A 22824-nucleotide genomic window follows, 5' to 3' on the forward strand; every position below is an offset into this window, starting at 1 on the left:
TGTCCATGGGACCATTCACCACCCACACATGCCAGGCATACTTATCATCTGGCCTGGCAGGCGTCCTGCTTACACTTTCTCCATATCTATCCATGCAGGACAAACTGGCACACAACAAGAGAGAGATGTCGCAGACGAATGGTGGAATGTGTGAAATCAAGGCCCCCCCAAGACTTTGAAAACAGCCATCCAGCTGGCCGGCCACGATCTGGATCGGTCCTGTGCTAATGGTGAGCTCTACCAAGTGAGGATCCAGCAGTGCCGCATCTATTATTGATGTGTCCTGTTTCATAGGCTGCTGCCATTCACTAATTATCTCTCCTTGCTTTCGCAGGCACATCTGCCAAACGGCCGACAGAGTCCATGATCCAGGGCCTCCAATCAAGCCCCAAAGAAACCTCTGGAGAGGAACCTGGAGGCACCCTCCCTGAAGTCCCGTCACACTGCTCACAATGCAGAGACACACCTCGGTGGGACCTAGCTTTAGAATAGTCACGGGATAACAATCTGCTGAGCATATCACACTGTCTGAACCACAGCAGGTGGAGGCAGGGACTTCCCAGGTCTCTGGCATTCTGACAATGGCTGGAGGCCAGAAATTTGCTGAGTCTGAGTCACATGACGAGTCCCTGGACTTGGTCATGTCACAGTTGCTGGAGCTGCAAAGGCAAGCTTGGGGACACCAGGAATGGATGTCCACTACACTCCTCAGATTGCATTGCACGAAGGAGGAGTCCGTCTGCCTTCAGGCTGAGGTGATAGCACTGGCATGCCAATGCACCGAGGTCAACACTGGTAGGATGGCGGCTGCCATGGAGACCTTGGTCCAGGATGTCGCTCCTGCATTGCTGCATGGGCTCAACTCCATCGCTGACGCCATAGTTGTCCGACAACAGTGTGTACGCGAGAGGGGTGCAGGGCAGCTTGGTCTCATTGCAGCTACCCCTTCCCCTCAAGGAGTCAGCCAGGGGCCCGCCGGGTACCCACAAGAAGAAAGATCAGCAGCTGTGCACTCCGGGCCCATCCATCCAGGTGACTCTGGAAGTGACCGGCCATCTGAATCCCCTCTTCCTGCGACCTCAGTAGCTCCAGCTCCACAGGCTGAGGAGGATGCCACTGCCACACAGCAGGACCCTGAAAGAAGCCCGGGGCCATCCAAGTCTCGGCCCTCCAGAGGACGCCTGCCAAGGTCATCACAGACAGGGTGCCACCTCCACTGTGGATGTCCAGGGAGCACCAAGACGTAGTGGCAGGGTTAGGAAAGTTAAGGAGAATCAGCTGCATAGCCTGTGCATGGGTGTTAATCACTTGTACATACTGTTCATTGTTATCAATAAACTCTTAAGAATGTCTTCCTGCCTTTAGCTCCTTGTTCTGATGAGCAGTATTCTTGTCACTCAGAAGTGAAACCTTTCTGCACAAGATAAAGGCAGGTGTCTCAGTCCAGGGCCTCTTCCCTGTGTTCTGTGCAGCCTTGTCTGGCTGCACACTCCCTGGAAACGTTACTGATGCCTGCACCTCAGCGGTGCTTGTCATTGCAGCCAGAATGCAGTGGGCAGGTGCAACAGAGTTCTGTCATTCTCTCCATGTGCTCTCAGAGCTTTTAAGGAGGGGCTGGCCCCCATCTCTTCAGCACCTGGGACCACTGATACTGTGCTCCAGTTCTTGAAGGGCTCAGGTGCTGAAGGCGGACAAAGCATCAGTTGCTTCTAAAGTTTCTTGGCTGCGTGTCTTTGATATGACCCTGATCACGGAGGGCAAACAAGCTGCCCTTGGGCAGTCAGCGGTCAGACATTCTCAGAGGCCAAGTAAAGATTTATGGTGTGTCCTCACTGCATGTCATCATTGTCATGAAGAGATATTAATGTATATAAGGTTATTGGAATTTAAAAAAAAAAATAGAGGTTTAGTCTGTGGGAGACTTATAAAGACGGCAAATGCACATGGGATACAGGGTAATTTGATAAGGTGAGTTCAAAATTGGCTTAGTTGTAGGAGACAGAGGGTGATGACAGAAGGCTGTTTTAATGACTGGAAGCCAGTATCCAGTGGCGTACTACAGGGATCTGTGCTGGGTCCCCTATTATTCGTCATTTATATAAACGACATAGATGACTATGTGGGGGTTAGGATTAGTAAATTTGCAGATGACACAAAGATTGGCCAGGTGGTTAACAGTGGGGTTGAGTGTCTTGGGCTACAGGAAGAGATAGACGGGATGGTCAAATGGGCAGATAAGTGGCAGATGGAATTTAACCCTGAAAAGTGTAAGGTGATACACTTTGGAAGGAGTAATTTGACAAGGGTGTAGTCAATGAATGGCATGACACTAGGAAGTTCTGAGGAACAAAGGGACCTTGGCGTGTGCATCCATAGATCTCTGAAGGCGGAGGGGCATGTTAGTGGGATGGTGAAAAAGGCATATGGGACACTTGCCTTTATCAATCGAGGCATAGATTACAAAAGCAGGGAGATCATGTTGGAGTTGTATAGAACCTTGGTGAGGCCACAGCTGGAGTACTGTGTGCAGTTCTGGTCGCCACATTATAGGAAAGATGTGATTGCACTGGAAGTGATGCAGAGGAGATTCACCAGGATGTTGCCTGGGATGACACATTTAAGTTATGAAGAGAGGTTGGATAGACTTGGTTGTTTTTGTTGGGGCAGAGAAGACTGAAGGGCAACCTGATCGAGGTGTACAAGATTATGAGGGGCATGGGCAGGGTGGATAGGGAATAGCTGTTCCCTTTGGTTGAAGGGTCAGTCACGAGGTTCAAGATGAGGGGCAGGAGGTTTAGGGGGGATGTGAGGAAAAACCTTTTTACCCAGAGGGTGGTGATGGTCTGGAATGCACAGCCTGGGAAGGTGGTGGAGGCGGGTTTCCTCACATCCTTTAAAAAGTACCTGGATGAGCACTTGGCATGTCATAACATTCAAGGCTCTTTGAATCCCTCTGGGATTTTAAACAACAGTCTTTACCAACTGCTGTGTCATAACAACTGGGGGCTCATCTGGGATAATATTTATAATTCCTTGATTGGTTTGGAATTGGTGAATCTTAAGGTTACGAGTATGAGAAGCACTTTGAATTTAGAAGTTGGTGAGGTATTTTAGAAGTGGTGAGACTGAAAGGTGGCTTTGGCAAATGCTAAGACTTGTCTTGGAGTAGAAGATAAAACTGATTAGATTGGAAAAAGCAACCAAGAGTAAGTTAACAGAGTTGGCAGATAAGTTAAAACTGGGGCTACCTGCGGGGGCTAGGAAAGCAGATATAACTAAAAATATAGCACAGCATCTACACCTGGAAGTGAAACTTGACACTAGTGAGTGATAGCTGGAGGTCATGAGACTTCAGTTTGAACTGAAAAAACTTGAATTAGAAGGAAAGGACAGAGAAAAGATATTTAAAAGGGAGCAAGCAGAAAGGCAGGAGAGAGAAAGAATACAGGAAAGCAAATTAGAAATTGTGAAGAAAGAGAGAGAGAAAAGAGAAAAAGAGAGAGAGAGAATTCCAACTGAAAATGTTGGCAGTTAAAATAGACGCCAGTAGGTGAGGAGGGACTTATCCCCAGAGTCGAACCCAGTGAAGAGATGTTTAAATTTGTACAAGCTGTTCCAAAGTTTGATGGAAAAGATATTGAAGCATTCTTTATTTCATTTGAGAAGCTAGATAAATAGATGAAATAGAACCATAGAACCATAGAACACCACAGCACAGAAAACAGGCCATTTCGGCCCTTCTAGTCTGTGCCGAAATATTATTCTGCTAGTCCCATTGACCTGCACCTAGTCCATAACCCTCCAGACCTCTCCCATCCATGTATCTATCCAATTTATTCTTAAAACTTAAGAGTGAGCCCGTGTTTACCACGTCAGATGGTAGCTCGTTCCACACTGTCACCACTCTCTGAGTGAAGAAGTTCCCCCTAATGTTCCCCCTGAACCTTTCCCCTTTCACCCTAAAGCCATGTCCTCTCGTGTTCATCTCTCCTAATCTAAGTGGAAAGAGCCTATTCGCATTTACTGTGTCTATACCCCTCATAATTTTGTAAACTTCTATCAAATCTCCCCTCATTCTTCTACGTTCCAAGGAATAAAGTCTTAACCTGTTTAATCTTTCCCTGTAACTCAACTCCTTAAGACCTGGCAACATCCTAGTAAACCTTCTCTGCACTCTTTCAATCTTACTGATATTCTTCCTGTAGTTAGGCGATCAGAATTCCAAAGTTGACCTCACCAATGTCTTATACAACCTCACCATAACATCCCAACTCCTATACTCAATATTTTGATTTATGAAGGCCAGTATGCCAAAAGCTTTCTTTACAACCTTGTCTACCTGCGATGCCACTTTCAGGGAATTATGTATCTGAACTCCCAGATCCCTTTGTTCCTCCGCACTCCTCAGTGCCCTACCATTTACTGTGTATGTCCTACCTTGGTTTGTCCTTCCAAAATGCAACACCTCACACTTTTCCCCATTAAATTCCATCTGCCATTTTCTGGCCCATTTTTCCAGTTGGTCCAGATCCCTTTGCAAGCTTTGAAAGCCTCCCTCGCTGTCCACAACGCCTCCAATCTTAGTGTCATCAGCAAACTTGCTGATCCAATTTACGACATTATCATCCAAATCATTGATATAGACAACAAACAACAATAGTCCCAGCACAGATCCCTGAGGCACACCACTAGTCACCGACCTCCAGTCTGAGAAGCAATCATCCACTACCACTCTCTGTCTTCTCCCACACAGCCAATTTCGAATCCAGTTTACAACCTCTCCATGGATACCAAGTGTCTGAACCTTCTGAACTAACCTTCCATGTGGGACCTTGTCAAAGGCCTTACTAAAGGCCATGTAGATAACATCCACAGCCTTTCCTTCATCTACTTTCTTGGTAACATCCTCGAAAAACTCTACAAGGTTCATTAAACACGACCTACCACGCACAAAGCCATGCTGACTATCCTTAATCAGCCCTTGGTTGTCCAAATAATTGTTTATCCGATCTCTCAGAACACCTTCCAATAACTTACCTACTACTGACGTCAGGCTCACTGGCCTGTAATTACCTGGTTTACTTTTGGAGCCTTTTATAAACAACGGAACAACATGAGCTACCCTCCAATCCTCCGGCACCTCACCCGTGGCTAAGGACATTTTAAATATTTCTGCCAGGGCCCCTGCAATTTCTACACTAGTTTCCCTCAAGGTCTGAGGGAAATGGCTACAGGAAATCTGGACGTTATTATTACAGTCTAAGTTAGTCAGTAGAGCACATCGAGGTACATGCTTTACTATCAGAAGAAATGTTGGTGAATTATGATGTGGTAAAAAAGGCTATTTTGAGTGCATATGAGTTGGTTTCTGAAGCATACAGGCAAAAATTTGGGAATATGAGAATACAGCCTGGGCAAACTTATCAAGTTTGAAAGAGCAAAACAAACTAATTTTGACTGATAGATATGGGCGTTAAAAATAGAGAAAATGTATGCAGCTCTTAGGGAAGTAATTCTTTTGGAAGAATTTAAAGATTCAACCCCTTCGGTAGTGAGAACGTATGTGGAGGAACTGAGGGTTGATTCTGAAAGACAAGCAGCAGAGATAGCTGATGATTATGAGTTAGTTCATAGATTTTTGTTGCCACCCTTTCAAATCGGAAAAAGGATAGAAAGTGGGAAGGTGAAAGGAGGGTAAATAGTCAGGGAAGCAAAGAAGTGGCTGGGAAGTTCCCATGAAGTTTTTTCTCAGAATAAAAAGGAAGGTGCTGAAGGTAGAAGTGACATTCTGAAATTGACGTATTTTCATTGTAAAAGTGGGGCATACGATGTCAGAGTGTTGGAAATTACAGGAAAAATCTGTTGGAATTATTGGGGTACAGAAAAGTTCTGGAAGTAAAATTACTGTGGGTTCTGAGGTTTAGACACAGGAGAAACCAATGGTTTGTGTACAGATGAAACATGGAGAATCAGTAATAGGTGAAGAAGTGGGAATGTGTTCACAGTATACTCAAGAGAATTCTGAGGAGCAGGTTGCAGAAATATTTAAAGATTTTGTGTGTGCAGGGAAAATCTTTCCATGCGTACAGGATGGAGTAGGTAAAGATCTTAAAAGTTTTAAGAGACACAGGGGCTAGTCAATCTTTAATGTCATGGGATAGTGATATTTGTTGTTCAAAGAGAATATTGCAGGAGCAGGTAATAATAAGTGGGGTTCATGGAGATGCTAAATCTATTCCATTGTGTAGGTAAATTTAAAGACCAATGGAGGATGGGTGAAGTTATTGTTGGAGTGGTGGAAAACTTGCCCATTGCAGGGGTTCAATATATTATGGGTAATGATATAGCTGGATAGCAAATGTGTGTGATGCCTATGGTAGTTGAGCAGCCTGTAGAAGTTTTTACTCTGAGGTGTCCTGGATTGTTTCCTGACTGTGTGATAACGAGATCAAAGGCTCCACATGGAAGAACAAGAAAAACAAGAAGGGCAGGCATAAAAACAAAAAAACTGCGGATGCTGGAAATCCAAAACAAAAACAGACTTACCTGGAAAAACTCAGCAGGTCTGGCAGCATTGGCGGAGAAGAAAAGAGTTGACGTTTCGAGTCCTCATGACCCTTCGACAAAACTTGAGTTCGAGTCCAAGAAAGAGTTGAAATATAAGCTGGTTTAAGGTGCGTGGGGGGTGGGGGGGGGAGAGAGAGCGAGAGAGAGAAGTGGAGGCGGGGGTGTGGTTGTAGGGACAAACAAGCAGTGATAGAAGCAGATCATCAAAAGATGTCAACAACAATAGAACAAAAGAACACATAGGTGTTAAAGTTGGTGATATTATCTAAACGAATGTGCTAATTAAGAATGGATGGTAGGGCGGGCAGTTCAAAGACCAGAAGAAAGTGTTGAAATCCAATTAGCTGGCACTGTGTTTGATAACATTGTCCAGGAGGAAAGACTACAGGACAATTCAGCTGAAGTGTTTAACTCAAGGAGGTTACTGAAGTTACAGAAAAATGATTAGCAATTAAAACAGTTGTATCAGAAAGCTTACTCAGAAACTGAAGCAAAATATATTCCAGTATGTTATTACCTTAAGGGAGATATTTTAATCAGAAAATGGAGGTCAGATCATGTCTCAGCAAGTGAAAGCTGGAGGGAGGTGCATCAGATTGTTATCCCATTGGGGTATAAAAATGAGATTCTGAAGATTGCTCATGAAATTCCAATGGGGGGACATCAAGGAATTAGGAAAACACAGGAAAAGATACAGAGGTACTTTTTGGCCAGATTTGCATAGGGATATAGTCAAATTTTGTAGCACCTGTCATACATGTCAAGTAACAGGAAAACCACAAGACGTGATTAAGCCGGTGCCTTTAATCCCAATACTAGCATTTGAAGAACCTTTTATCAAGGTCATGATTGATTGTGCAGGACCCTTCCCTCAGACTAAAAGTGGAAATCAGTACTCACTGACAATAATGGACATGTCTACCAGGTTTCCTGAAGCCATACCTTTAAGAAATATAACAACTAAGAGGATTGTCTAGGAATTAATTACATTTTTTACAAGATACTGTTTACCTAAGGAAATACAATGATATCAGGGTTAAAAATTCATTTCACAGCTGTTTAAGGAAATAATGAACAGTTTGGGGATAAAACAGTTTAAATCAACAGCTTATCATCCTGAGTCATAAGGAGCTTTGGAAAGATGGCATCAAACTTTAAAAACTATGATGAGCGTATACTGTCAGGATTATCCCCAGGATTAGGATACAGGAATTCCATTTCGGTTGTTTTCTATTAGAGATGCTCCTAATGCACCGACTGGTTTTAGCCCTTTTGAACTAGTTTATGGTCATGAGGTAAGGGGACCATTGAAATTGATTCATGAGAAATTGGTGGGTCAAAATTCAAAAACTGTTCTCCTGGATTACGTATCAAATTTCAGGGCAAGATTGAACAGAGCATGTGAGTTGGCATTTAAAGGCATCTCAGCAAGTGATGAAAGTGAAGGCAGATAAGAGAGCTAAAACTCAGAGTTTTGTTTCTGGAGAGAAAGCACTAGTTTTGTTACCAGTACTAAGTGATCAATTAAATGCAAGAATTAGTGGGCCTTAAAGGACTGAAAAGAAATTGAGTGAAGTAAATTATGTGATAAATACTCCATAAAGAAGCTGAGGATGTGTCATGGAAAAAAGCTTAAAAGGTACATTGACCGGGAAGAAGAACAAAAAGAGATATTAGTGATGGTGGATGATTAAAAAGAGGTAGATGTGCAGGACTCTGAAATTGATTTTCCTCTACTCAAATTGGATAAAGAGGGGGTGCTTAAAATTTAAATTAAATATTGAGTTACCTTCTAAACAAGTGTTAAGTTGATTTGGAAAAGCTATTACAGTCACACAAACCTACTTGTGGAAATAAGTTGAGGAAGGCAGATTTAGCTATACATGATGTCTCTGTACAAGTTTCATCTTCAATAAGGCAACATCCTTATAGATTAAATCCAGCAAAGTTATCACAAGTACAAAAAGAAATTGATTTCATGCTTGAAAATGATCATTCAGTCTAGTTGCAGTAACTGGAGTTCGCCTATTTTATTGGTACCAAAACCAGATGGAACACAAAGATTACGTGTGGACTATCGAAAGGTGAATGCAGTGACAAAAGCGTATTTATATCCCATACCATGGTTGGAAGATTGCATTCAGAAAGTGGGACAATCGAAACTTATCACAAAGATTGACTTGCTAAAAGGATATTGGCAGTTACCGTTGTTGGAGACAGCAAAGCAGACATCAGCTTTTGTAACGCCAAGTGGCCAAGTCATGCCATTTGGTATGAATAATGAACCTGCAACATTTCAAAGACTGGCAAATAAAGTAATTGCAGGTGTAATTGTGCTGTTCATATTGGTGATCTAATAGTTTTCAGTCAGACATTGGAGGAGCATTTACAGAATCTGGAAGAATTATTTACTTGACTCCAAGAAGCTAATTTGGTGATGAACTTGGCTAAAAGTGAATTTGCAAAAGCGCAAGTTATGTATCTAGGCCATATCATTGGATATGGTAAGATGGCTCCGAGAGATGCGAAAGTCAAGGCTATTGCGGATTTCCCTGTGCCTACAACAAAACAAAATGTTTTGAGATTTTTGGGCATGAGTGGGTTTTACCAGAAATTTGTACCATATTTTAGCTGAGTGGTTGCTCCACTGACTGGACTATTGAAACAGAACAAATGTTTCAATGGATACTGGAGTGTCGGAAGTCATTTGATAATTTGAAAATTGTATTAACTACGACACCAGTTTTGGCAGTACCCAATTATGCCAAGCAATGCAAGTTGGCTGTTGATGCAAGCGATATAGACATTGGGGCCATACTGTTCTAAACGATGACACTGGAATTGAAAAACTGATAGTGTATTTTTCACAGAAGCTGAATGTGCAACAGAGATCGAAAAAGAGACCTTCCATGCATCTGGTAATGTAATAGGGTAATTATAGAAGAAAGTGTGAGATGGGTTATTAAAAATGAAGCCGTCTTTTAAGATTATGGCGGTTCATTTTTCGATAGGAAGGGGGAATGTCATAAAGAGATGTTAATGTATATAATGTTATTGGAAATATTTTTTTTAAATAGAGATTTAGTCTTTGGGTGTGTGTGTGTGTGTCTTAATTGCATTAAAGCCAGCTAGTCTGGGTGCTTTGATGTGTAGTAGTTTTGAGATGTAAACAATAAGGTAAAGAGTACATTTGCATTTTGTTGAATAACCCTTCAAAGACAGGGGGTGAAATCTTGCACCTAGCTAAGAGACACCAAGCAATGTTTATATTACTAATAAAATTGGTACTATGAAAGGGGTTTTATTATTAGAAGAGATGGAGTTCAAAGGGCCTGGTGATACAATGAGAATTTGCATTCAAAGGGAAAGGATGGGTATAACAGAAAGGAGTTTGCGTGTGCAGGGCAGAGGCATGTAATATCTAAGCAGCTGTAAGCCTTCAACTGTCTGAAAAGGAACCAAATTGAAAGGAACTTCATTTTGAATTTGTAAGGTGAAAGATGCTTTGCCTGGTGTCCGTTTAAGCCTATTGGTTATTGTTGCCTTCGTGGAGATTAATTTAGGAATTTGTTAAAAGTTCTGATGGTTGTAATTTGTAGACGTGTATGTGATTAATACCTTGTTGTAAATTAATAAATGTTTCATTTAGTTTGATATAAAAACCTCGGGAGGTGTGGTGGGTTGATTTCTGAATTCAGAGTTACATCTCAAACATACCAGTTGAAAATATAGGTTATGCCAGTTGTTTAAAGTTTCCCTCTGGGATTTTACATGACAGCCTTTACCAACTGCTATGTCATAACAGTCATCATCCTCCCGCAATCAAGCGACTATTAGGGCCTCCACTGCATTTTCATGACAGGAGCATTCTCACAGAGGTTATTTGTGCTGCCGTAAGCCAGACTGGAGTCCAACGTTCACAAATGGGCTGTGAGAATCTATGGGGTCACCTCACTGCGTATTGTCATCATCCTCCACAAATCTAGCAGCTATGAGAGCCTCTGAGCACGTCTGCCTCGTCTACCTAGTGCAAGGGCCTCATCCCTGCCATCGTCACCTCCGAGGACCTCCTCACCCTCACCTTGTCGGCGTCCTCCTCATCGGAGCAGATGTGCAGCTCCTGCTCAGCCAACTTATCTCCCTGTTGGAGCGCCAGATAGTAAAGGCTGCAGTAGACACCACCGATGCGTGACACCTCTTGTATACTGTATTGCAGGGTCCAGGACTGGACCCACATCTTCAGCATCCCGATGGTCTGCTGCACCACATTGCAAGCTGCATCATGAGCCTTATTATACCGTCGCTCTGCTGCAGTCTGAGGCCGCTGCTCGGTGTCATCAGCCACGTCCTCTGCAGGTAGCTCCGGTTCTAACTGGCTTGCTAAGATTGCAAGGGGCAGTGAGTGTGTCCAGCAGTGACTGCTACATGGCCAGCATTGTCGAGGAGATCGTATAACATCTGCAGTGCAACTACACTGCGGTCCAGAAAAGTGCTCGCTGACTCGCGGTCTGTGCTGGTGGAGGGGGGTGGGGGGGGGTTGGGAGGTAGGGGGGCAGGTGGGGTAAGGTCTGGAGTGCTTGGTGGCACATCAGTGTCGCCGCATTGCTTGCGTGGGTAGGCAGGCTAGGAGCCTAAGCCCAATCATATCACTGTGGCTGTGCCTGAACTGTCTCAGTTGCAGAGGAGTGGTCAGTTTATACAGGTATCCCTACTGCCTGGCCATTTCCCTTGCCTACCCTGCCTCCCACCTTGATTCCTTGTGCGTGGGATCCAACGCCAGGGCAGCCATTGCCCCCCACCGCTGATGTCAGTAACAGTCACCTCTGAGGCTGGGCAGTAGCTGCTCCTGGAAACCACCCTCCCCCAAAAACATTCACCTCTGAGGCAGGGCAGCACTTCACCCAGGCCCCCAAGCACCCTTGAAGCCTGCAAAGCAACCAGCGACCCTGGCAAGTTGTGGAAAATGATGCTGTTCACTTACTTGTGTTCCCCCAAAGTGAAGGCCACGTTGCCTGTGTGTTGTTGTGAAACACATTGAAGTGCTTTCCCACCGATCTGGACGGATGATCCAGTGTGGTCCAAGAGCCTGGCTGGATGGCCTTTTAATGATATGCTGATGTATTACAATGAACTCCCTGATGACTGTTGGTGGGAAATTTGGCCTGCCATCGGCGGGCTAAGTGGATGATCACAGTTCCATGCCAGTGGGCATGGAAAAGTCCGCCCCTATTCTCCAGCAGCTTTTTTGGGGTCTTGGGGCAACAATTAATGAAAAATAATGGGCTTCAAAATCCTTTTGGCAGGGAGGGCCAAGATGGCCATTTCTTTAAAGTGGCCATTGGTGAAGTGAAATTATTCCTTGGAAGGGAACCTGGCACATCCTGAGCCAGCTGGTGTTCCCAAGATATTCAGCAGGGTGATGCAGTGGGGTAAAAGCAGTGAGGCAGTGGGGTAGTGGCATCGATATAATAATTGTTTTATTATTGGTTATAGTAATCCAGAGACCAGGGTAATGCTCTAGGGACCGGGGTTCGAATCCCGTCACAGCAAATGGTGGAATTTGGATCCAATAAAAATCTGAATTTACAAGTCTAGTGATAACCACGGGACCCACCTGGTTCATTAATGTCCTTTAGGGAGGGAAATCTCCTTACCTGGTCAGCCTACATGTGACTCCATGTGGTCAATTGTTAACTGCCCTCTGAAATGGCCAAGCAAGCCACTCAGTTGTATCAAAAAGCCAAAAAGGAATGAAACCAGATGGACCATCCGGCTTTGACCTAGGCACTGGAAATGATAATGGCAAACTCACCCATGTTGACCCTGCAAAGCCCTGCTTACTAACGTTTGGGGGCTAGTGCCAAAATTGGGAGACCAGTTGCACAGACTAGTCAAGCAACAGCCTGACATAGCCTTACTCGGGGAATCATGCTTTACAGATAATGTCCCAGACACCACCATCACCATCCATGGGTATGTCCTGTCCTACTGGTAGGACAGACCCAGCAGAGGTAGCAGCTCAGTAGTTTACAGTCAGGAGGCTGTTGCCCTGGGAGTCCTCAACATTGATACCAGACCCCATGAAATCTCATGGCATCAAACATGGGCAAGGAAACTTCTGCTGATTACCAAGTCCCACATACACCACTTGGAGGCACTGAGGATGGCAAGCGCACAGAATGTACTCTGGGTGGGGAACTTCAATGTCCATCATCAAGAGCGGCTCGGTAAGACATCTACTGACCGAACTGGGCGAGTCCTAAAGGACAAAGCTGCTAGACTGGGTCTGCGGCAGTTGGTGAGGGAACTAACGAGGGAAAAACATGATCTCATCCTCAGCAACCTGCCTGCTACAAATGAATCTGTCCATGACAGTATTGGTAGGAGTGACCATTGCACAGTCATTGTGGTGATGAAGTCCCATCTTCACATTGAGATACCCTCCATGGCATTGTGTGGCTCTACCACCATGCTAAGTGGGATGAATTTTGAACAGATCTAGCAACTCAAGATTGGACAACCATGAGGTGATGTGGGCCATCAGTACAATCTGTAACCTCATGGCCCAGCATATCTCCCACTCTACCATTACCACCGAGCCAGGTGATCAACCCTGGTTCAATGAAGAATGCAGGGGGTCATGCCAGGAGCAGCATCAGGCAAACCTAAAAATGAGGTGTCAACCTGGTGGAACTACGACGCAGGACTACTTGTGTGCCAAACAGCATAAGCCACAAGCAATAGACAGAGCTAAGTGATTCCACAACCCGTGGATCAGATCTAAACCATGCAGTCCTGCCACATCCAGTCATGAATTATACAACACACTGGAGGAGGAAGCTCCACAAATATCCCCATCCCCAATGATGGGGGAGCCTAGCCCATAAGTTCAAAAGATAATGCTGAAGCATTTGCAACAATCTTCAGCCAGAGTTGCCAAATGATGACCCATCTCTACCTTCTCTGGAGGTCCCCAGCATCACAGATGTCAGTCTTCAGCCAATTTGATTCACTCCATGTGATAACAAGAAACGGCTCAAGGCACTGGATATTTCAAAGGTTATGGGCCCTGATAATATTCTGGCAATAGTACTGAAGACTTGTGCTCAAGAACTTCCAACAGTACAACCTGTTCCAGTACAGCTACAACATTGGCTTTTACCCTGCGATGTGGAAAATTGCCCAGTTATGTCCTCTACACAAAAAGCAGAACAAATCCAACCTGGCCAATTACCGCCTCATCAGACTACTCTCCATCATCAATAAAGTAGCATCATCAACAGTGCTACCACATTACAGCCTTGGTTCAAACATGGACAAAAGATCTGAACTCCAGAGGGGAGATGAGAGTGGCTGCCCTTGACATTGTGGTTGTGGTTGTTGGAGGTCAATCATCTCAGTTCCAGGACATCACTGCAGAGTTCCTCAGGGTAATGTGCCTGGCCCAACCATCTTCAGCTGCTTCATCAATGACCTTCCTTCCATCTTAAAGTAATAAATTGGGATGTTCGCTGATGATTGCACAATGTACAGCACCATCTATGACTCCTCAGATATTGAAGCAGTCCATGTCCAAATGCAGCAAGGCCTGGACAATATCCAGGCTTGGGCTGACAAGAGGCAAGTAACATTTGCACCACACAAGTGCTGGGCAATGACCATCTCCAACAGGAGAGAATCCAACCAATCCCACTTGACGTTCAATGGCATTACCATCACCAAGTTCCTCACTGTCAACATGCTTGGGGTTACCTTTGACTAGAAACTGAACTGGACTAGTCATATAAATACTGTGGCTACATGAGCAGGTCAGAGGCTAGGAATCCTGCGGTGAGTAACTCACTTCCTGACTCCCCAAAGCCTGCCCACTATCTACAAGACACAAGTCAGGAGTGTGGTGGAATACTCTCCACTTGCCTGGATGAGTGCAGCTCCAACAACACTCAAGAAGCTCGACACCATCCAGGCCAAAGCAGCCCACGTTATTGGCACCCCATCCTCAAACATTCACTCCCTCCACCACTGACGCACAGTGGCAGCAGTGTGTACTATCTTCAAGATGCACAGCAAGAGCTCACCAAAGTTCCTTAGATAGCACCTTCCAAACCCACGACCACTGCCATCTGGAAGGACAAGTGCAGCAGACACATGGGAACCTCACCACCTGGAAATTTTCCTCCAAGCCACTCACCATCTTGACTTGGAAATTTATCGCCGTTCCTTCGCTATCGCTGGGTTATCCTGGAACTCCCTCCCTAACAGCACTGTGGATGTACCTACACCACATGGACTGCAGTGCTTCAAGAAGGCAGCTCACCATTACCTTTACAATGCCCACATCCCATGAATGAATAAAAAAGAACACTGATGTGTCCTCACTTTACTGAAGGCCCATTTCTTCTGTCTCCATGCACTGATCACTCAAACCTCAGTAGGGTAAGTGGTGTGGCTGTATTTGGGCACTTATATCTAGAAGTGGTCTCTGGAGATGTTCTAAGGATCTGAACTTATGTGAATTTGGTTTATTTCTATCATTTTTTGTTTGTGCAAGTCCATGGCACAAAGTAACATTTTATGCAGAAGGCTGCAAGGATGACATGGGAAAAACAAATACTAGACTGTTGCAGGAGTGAATTGCCTTTTGTAGCACTGTGTATTGAACATTTAGCAGGAAGTTTATTTTCTTATTAATGTCTGGTGAGGATTTATGTAAATAAGCATCAATGGTAATTAATGCCCTCTTCCTATTTCCTATATCTCATTCTTAAGAATAAGGCAGATAAATTGTTAACACTGTTGTATTTTGCATTATTTTACATTCAAAACTTGCTCTAAGTTAGAACTGACTTCAGTTATGTTCTCTCCCCACAATTAGGAGCAGTATACAATTATTAATTTTCTGATTTTGTTCTCTTGACTCAAACGAGGTTGATGCTGGCACTGGATCCTACAAAATTAAAATGCTCCACTTCTCAGTCCTGATATCCTTCAGCCCATAAAAATCACTCAGATTCCCAACAATTGGCAGTTGAGATGTTATCAGTGACACTACTAGGTAACGGGAAACTTATGCTATAATACTCACCAGCATGAGCCAAGCTTAAGGCCCATAAGCGAAGGTATGAGGCAGTGTTTGACACACAGCCTAGGCAGTATTCAATGGTATGGATAGCCTGTTGTACAAAGATATCGCCAAAGCTGAACTGTTGAGTTAAATGTAATAAAAATGCATTCATATCTCAATATGATCAATGCAGCAAGCACTTTAAAACATCAGTAAATTAATATGGAATACGTGTAGAATTTTATAACTTTAATATTACATGTGAGTGATCTTTTGGAAGTTAATGATATAGTTGCACATTGGGAAAACTAACTTTTTAAAAATAATGTACTTACACTGTATTGCAAAGTGGCCTTAGATGTAGAAGAGATTAGTTAGAAAATGGGCTTAATGTGGGAAAAGTGTTACCAAATGATTGACTAAAGTCTGAGCTTTTCACAGAAACATCTATATTGTGAGTATCCATTAACGTTTAGTAAATGCTAATAAACTTACTATTGATTCATATGACCATCTTACCTTACCCTTCCATTAATATTTACCTTTTCTTCCTCCCAATGGCTCTTGTCTCTTCTCCCATTAATTTCTGCCTCAGTGTGCTCAGACTGGAGGATAGAAACTTTTGAGTTGTCACACAGGAGTACCTTAATAGGAGAACCATTTAAATTCTCAAAATTTATTAACAATTTGTACATTTACTCATAAGGCTGCATTAAGATAAAATAATGTAATAATATGAGTAAATCAAAATGAATTGATAAAAGAATTTTACTTATTGTATCATTGTAGTTTATTCAGAAATTATTCTGGGCTCCTTCAATTGCACAGTAGCGTTTGTGGGTTTCAATCTCCGCTAAAACTATGATCAATCAGAAATGTATGGCAAGGGGCCAAGGGGAAGGTGGGCTGCCTGGCCAAGCGTGTAGGTTTGAATTACCTCAGCGGTGTTTAGGTGGGAGGGCCACAGGCTGGTTGGCACCTAAATCTTACGTGTGCTCAGTGGAGGTGGGTGGGTCGGAGGGAGGGGGCTGTTGCGATTACTACATTTCTGCTTAATGCAGGGTGTAGTTTAGTGTATGTTGAGAAGTTCCTTCCCTTATAAGTGCTCATTGTGGAAGGGTGGCCAAGGACTGGTGGGAGAGGGGTGAAACTGGGGCAGGTGACACAATGGTCCTGTTTATTGTAGGTTTGTGGTGTGACCCTAGAATTTCTGCTGAGGGGCAGGAATGCATCTTTAGTTCAATTCAGTTTCTTGCTTTTTGGGTTTGAAATTATGGTGAAGTATGGGTTATGATGGGGGATGGTAGGAATAGCAGAAGGCATGGCTGCTAATCTGTTCTTTTTCATGAATAGCAGCAGAACATCTCAGTTGTTCAATATTGAGATCCAAGATTTAGGGTTTAGTTTGGCCCTTGCCTATGTGACATTTTGAAGTTACTTTTCTGTTTAGCGATGTTGCAAGTGTAAGTAAACAATTAATTCTTAATTTTAAGCTTTGCTTGTTAAATAAGTTTCTGAAGAATAAATTAAGTTAAAAGAATTGCAATAAGTAGGCTTTAACTGATAAGTTACAACAAAGACACAGAACAAACAGTGACTATTTAAGTTGATAAGGTTGCAGCAGAGGCAAAAACAGACTTCCTTGATTAGATACGATAGCTGTATAAACCTTTTTAAGCCATGCAGCTATGAGATAGTTGACAAGTTGATGGTGCTATCCATTTGAAATTAGGATAGCCGACTCCTCCAATAACATTTCTGAGTAATTTTGTCAAGTGATATCCAAATATTGAGCCCCTGTAACTGTCTCTAGTTGAATGACTTGATTGACAGCACAGAAAAAGTGAAGGATTGGGAGTTATTTTTTCTTACACTGAAGACCAGTGACTTGGATGAGGTTATATTTTGAAATTTGCAGTTTCCCACATAACCAGAGTGAAAAAAAGGCATAAAAAGAGGCACTAGAATAGATAATTCAGAACTCAACAAGTCTTGGCCAGCTGTTTAAGCTTAAAGCTCCAAAACTTGTGACAGGGTAAATTCATCAGCACCTTGTAAGTCTGGCTCTTTGTATATACAGTATGTAAATATTAATAAATTATTGTATGTGTGTAATTAATTATAATAATTATCATTGACTGCTTAATTCCCATGAATGCCAATAAATGCCTTTAAACCCTCCTATCTTGTGGAATAGCATAAATTTATAAGTAGGAACATCTATTCCCTAACAAAAGGATAAAGGAATGTTTAGGCCCTTGAGACACCTACAATTGTTGTGATTAAGAAAATTTAGAGTTAATTTGTGCTTCTGATTTCATGTCTTCCCAACCTCAATGATATGCAGGAGCTGACAATCAGACAAACAGGATACCTGAGGATCTGCCTATTAGAAGCAATTAAATCTTGTGGCTTTAAAAGGACAGGCTAATTAAACACAGTTACTTACATGTTGTTATGCCAGTGAGCTTATAAAGCAATGCTACTTTTACCTTGCTGTGAGCAAAACCAAGGGCGATTCATCAGTTTAAAATAAACACTCAATGTTTATGTAAAAGACCAGACAGAGGAAGGTCACTTGAACACATTAAGCAATCATCTGCTAATATCACCAAAAGTAACTTCTAGACTCAAAAAATGGTGACAAGTAAGATATGTTCTTACCTTATGCTTTGTTCTTTGGTGGTCACTGTACAGCAGATAGGGCTTAATAAGGAGCATCCACGGAACTGCGAGCAGAGCAATGAGAACCAAAAATGTTTGGACACTCCTCTAGCAAGGGGAAAACATTGTTTTAGGAAACTTCTAGGATGCACAAAAGAGGTTATCATAGAGAAAAATATAAGAAAAACAATAGAAACGTTCATATCACCAGCTTCAATTCTAATTTTGTTAATAACGGCTACAGAACTTCATGTTATCCTTTTTTTAAGTATGTGTTCACAAGGCAGATGCTAAACATTTATCTGTGTGTTTGGAATTCCTGTCGATCTGTTAGAGTTATTAGTGGTGGACACCATTATGTGCAAACTAGTTTTCTTACTAATTCAAAGTGTTCAATCACCCTTTCTTGTAGTGTTATTCAGGAGTATACGCAGCTCTAGATGGCACTATATCAAGGTTCATCATATTTTCTCTGTCTCTCTCATAGCTCTGATTCCTCCTCATGCATCATGTCTAATTCCAATTGCTTCTTGGTTTTTTGACACCACCTCCTGCCTTTATCATCAAGAAGAACAAGGGCAGCAGGCACATCGAAGTTCCTCTCCATCCTGGCTTGGAAATATATTGCTGTTCTTTCGTCATCACTAGGAAAAATTCTGGAACTACTTACTTAATAGCATTATGGGTGCACCTATACCACATAGACTGTAGACAAGTAGGCGGCTCACCACCATCTTTTCAAGGGTATTAGGGATGGGCAATAAATGCTAGCTTTTCCATCAATGCCGACATCCTACCCCATGAACAAATAATACAATTCTTTAATGATTATCTTCAGGGCAAGTAGCGGGAGCCGGGAAATCTCCCGGCTTGAGCCACCCATCTCGGAAGTTGTAATGACAAAAGTAAGTCCCTCTAGCCCTCACCTCTCTGACCACCTTACTCCATCTATGCCACCTTATGCCCCCACCTACCACCTATGGCCCCTCATGCCAAGGTTTGCCCTCCATCCACCCCCATGCCACCTCATGCCCCATGCTACGGTGTTTTAGTACTATAATGGATGTCTGGGTCTCAGCCAAGAATACATAATGAGGCTTGGCTGAGAACCCAGAAATACATGAGCCTGTTGAAACACCTGACCCCATGAGCCCAGGGAAAGCATTGCTTGATAGACAGCTCTGGCTCTCTGATCTATGCTGTCAATTGCGCAATGTTTATTTATACAAGATAAAGAGTTTTCAAGCGCTTGCAGTTTTAGCTATTGATACTATAAAGGGTCTGGATGATTGACACTTTTATTGACCTGTAGTAAAGTGGAGTTATTTTTTAAGCAAGTGGAAAGTTATAAAGGAATGACTGTTTCTTATTAAACTTTTTAAAAACATACTATTGTCACTATAGTGTTCATTAGTTCTATACAGTATGAATAGGCATGGGAGTGTCATCGCACAAGGAGCCATGAGAGTTGGGTGGGGAGGGTACCCTGGCATGGGGGCATGAGGGGCCATAGGGGATAGGTGGGGGGCATCCCTCAGCATGGGGAGCATGAGGGGCCACAAGGGGTGGTAGGCATGCCTTGGCAAGGGAACTTAACTTTCAAAAAGTTCCCTCATGCATTCTATGGCTTGTGACACCTCTGCAGAGCTGTGAATCACGTCTCTTTGAAAAACTGGCCCAACTGCGTGAAAATTGTAGGTGACTAGGATATGTTTATCCCTGCAATAGAGCTGGCCAGGTTGGGAATGCAGAACGTGAACACATGCCTGAATCAGCTCACACTCTTAAAAGGCCATGGTAAAAATCAGAAACTCTGGGAATGGGATCGTGAATCAGGTCCCAGCCGCCATTTTGAAAGGCCCTCAGATCCCTCCAACTCAGCAAAAATCCAGGCCATTATGCTTGATGATGTCCCCCACAAGTGTTTATACTTCTAGATTCACTAAGGTCTCAAAATATTTAACTTTGATCTGAATGCTCAGCTTTTCTGCTTCGAAATAGGCAGGACAAAGAAGAAGGTTCTGCACAGTCAGTATGAGGACCTGGGCACCAAATTAAGGAGCAGAAGTTCAAAGGCCATAATCTCTGGATTATTACCTGAGCCACGTGCAAATTGGCATAGGACAAATCAGATTAGGGAGATGAATGTGTGGTTCAAAGCCTGGTGTGGGAGAAGTGGGTTCCAGTTCATGGGGCACTGGCACCAGTACTGGGGAAAATGGGATCTGTACTGTTGCGATGGTCTACACCTGAACCTTGATGGAACTGGTGTTCTTGCAAGCCACATAACGAGGGAAGTGGAGAGGGTTTTAAACTAAATAGTGGGGGCAAGGGATCAAATTTGGGAAGATGAGGTAAATCAAAGAGCAGAGAGAGAAGACAAAAGAAAAAGATATTATTGCGGGAAATGAAAAATAGACTGTGACAGGAAGGGATGGAGAGTACAAATCTAACAGTAAATTAACAGATGAAAATAGAGGTTATAAAAAGAATAAAAGGATAAAACTAAAAGCTCTGTATCTGAATGCACATATCAATCAAACAAAACAGATGAACTGAGAGCGCACATAGAAATAAATTATTATGATTTAAAAGCCATTATGGAGACAGGGCTGCAGGAGGACATGGATTGGGACCTGAATATTGAAGGGTACAGGATATTTAGGAAGGAAAGGAAGCGAGGAAAAGGTGGAGGGGTGGCTCTGTTAGTTAATGATGGTATTAGCACAATAGAGAGGGATGTCCTAAGTTCAGTAAACCAGGATGTGGAAATAGTTTGGGTAGAGATGACAAATGAGAAGTCACTTGTGGGAGTTGTGTATAGGCCCCCTAACAGTAACCACATAGTCAGGTTGAGCATAAACGAAGAAATAAAGGGAACTTGAAGGAAAGGCCTGGCGATAATCATGGGAGATTTTAATTTACACATAAACTGGAAAAGTCAGATGGGCAAAGATAGCCTAGATGAGAAGTGCATTGAATGTTTTCGGGATAGTTTCTTAGAACAGCATGTTCTGGAGCCAGTGAGAGAGCAGGCTATACTAGACCTGGTATTGTGCAATGTGATGGGAGTATTTAATGATCTCAGAGTGAAGGCATCCCCAGCAGCAACCATAATATGCTTGAATTTTATATTCAGTTCGAGGGAGAGAGGAGTGGGTTTGAAACAAAGGGCGGAATTTTCCAAGTCCACTAATGGCAGGCGCGATAGGTGGCGTGCGCTGAAAATATGGTGCGACCTGCTTCACGACGGCATGAATCATCGTGATCGTTTGCTCAGTCCACCAGCAGCAGGCCGCATTTCCCATCATCGGTTGGTGGAGAGCTAATTGTAATACATTAGCATATAATTAAAACGCCATCCCGCCAGGCTCTTGGAATCCGCTGTCTCATCCGTCCACGTAGGTGAGAAAGCACGCCGAGTTGTTTCACAACAGCGCGCAGGTGATGTGCACTTGGCGGCCTTCACTTTGGGGGAACTGAGGTGAGTGAGCAGCAACATTCTCCACAACTCGCCCATTGTTTACAGGCCTTGGGGGGCAGGGGCAACTGGTGCCTGGCCCCAGAGGTGACTGCTGAAGGGGGTGGGGGTGATGGTGTCTGAGGACAAGAGCTGGCCAGCCTCAGAGGTGACTGCTGAGGTGGGCGGTGGGGGGGGGGGATCAACTGCTGCCCTGGCGCTGCATTCTGTGCACAGGCAATCGAGATGGGGGGCAGGGTAAGCGAGGTGAGTGGCCACGCATTAGAGACATCTGTATAAACTGACCACACCTCTGCAACTAAGACAGATCAGGCACAGCCACAATGATATGATTGGGGTCAGGCTCCAAGCTTGCTCACCCATGCAAGCAACTCGGAGGCACCAAAGGGCCACCAAGCACTCCATACCTTACTGCACCCATCTCCTTGCCAAAGCTGGTCATGTAGCAGTCACTGCTGGGGGCACTCACAGGCCTTTGCGAACTCAGCATCCTGGTTTGGACAAGTGTCCCACATGTAGCAAGTTGACAGGGCAGCTATGCAGCACACTCATCTCTGGCCATCCAAGGAGTGACCAGCACACTCTGGGAAGTATTAAGGGGCAGACACACAGGGCCAGGAAAAGTGCTAAGTACAGCCATGATAACCTTGTCTCTTTCTCTTTCATGCTGCAGGAGGGCCACGTCAGGATTATGGATCCTGGTGAACTAGCTGGATGCCTGATGGCCTACAGAGACCATAGAAGACAGAGGAGAGAGTGACTGACACACCTGGCCATGAAAAGGCAGGAGCCACAGCCTCACGAAGGAGGGGCAGCAAGAGGGCTCCCGCACACGCTGCCCAGGAGCCACAGCGAGCCGTGGCTGGTCAGTGCCTAGCGACACCCAGGGTCTATACATGCTGCCTGCCATTCCTGCAGATGACTGAGAACCAGTGTCGCTGACGACTGCACATGTCTAGAGACCTGGTGGCTCACATCTGCCACTTACTGTAGGAATTGGCGCCATGGGGAAATGGAAGGCATCCACTGCCAGTGGCTGTGAAAGCGA

The 22824-nt window shown here is 43.9% G+C and overlaps 1 protein-coding gene across 1 annotated transcript in view; it reads right to left on the reverse strand.

Annotated features, from left to right (window-relative positions):
- LOC121276012 (V-type proton ATPase 116 kDa subunit a1-like) overlaps nt 1–22824 on the reverse strand; it is a 230788-nt gene that overhangs the window by 24851 nt on the left and 183113 nt on the right. Inside the window, exons 16-17 of the mRNA XM_041183957.1 lie at nt 18296–18403; nt 15653–15770 (exon numbers count right to left, since the gene is read on the reverse strand). Coding sequence (XP_041039891.1) covers nt 15653–15770; nt 18296–18403 — 226 coding nt within the window. The remainder of the gene's footprint in view (nt 1–15652; nt 15771–18295; nt 18404–22824) is intronic.

Source organism: Carcharodon carcharias, chromosome 3, assembly GCF_017639515.1.
Source record: "Carcharodon carcharias isolate sCarCar2 chromosome 3, sCarCar2.pri, whole genome shotgun sequence".
Taxonomy (NCBI): domain Eukaryota; kingdom Metazoa; phylum Chordata; class Chondrichthyes; order Lamniformes; family Lamnidae; genus Carcharodon; species Carcharodon carcharias.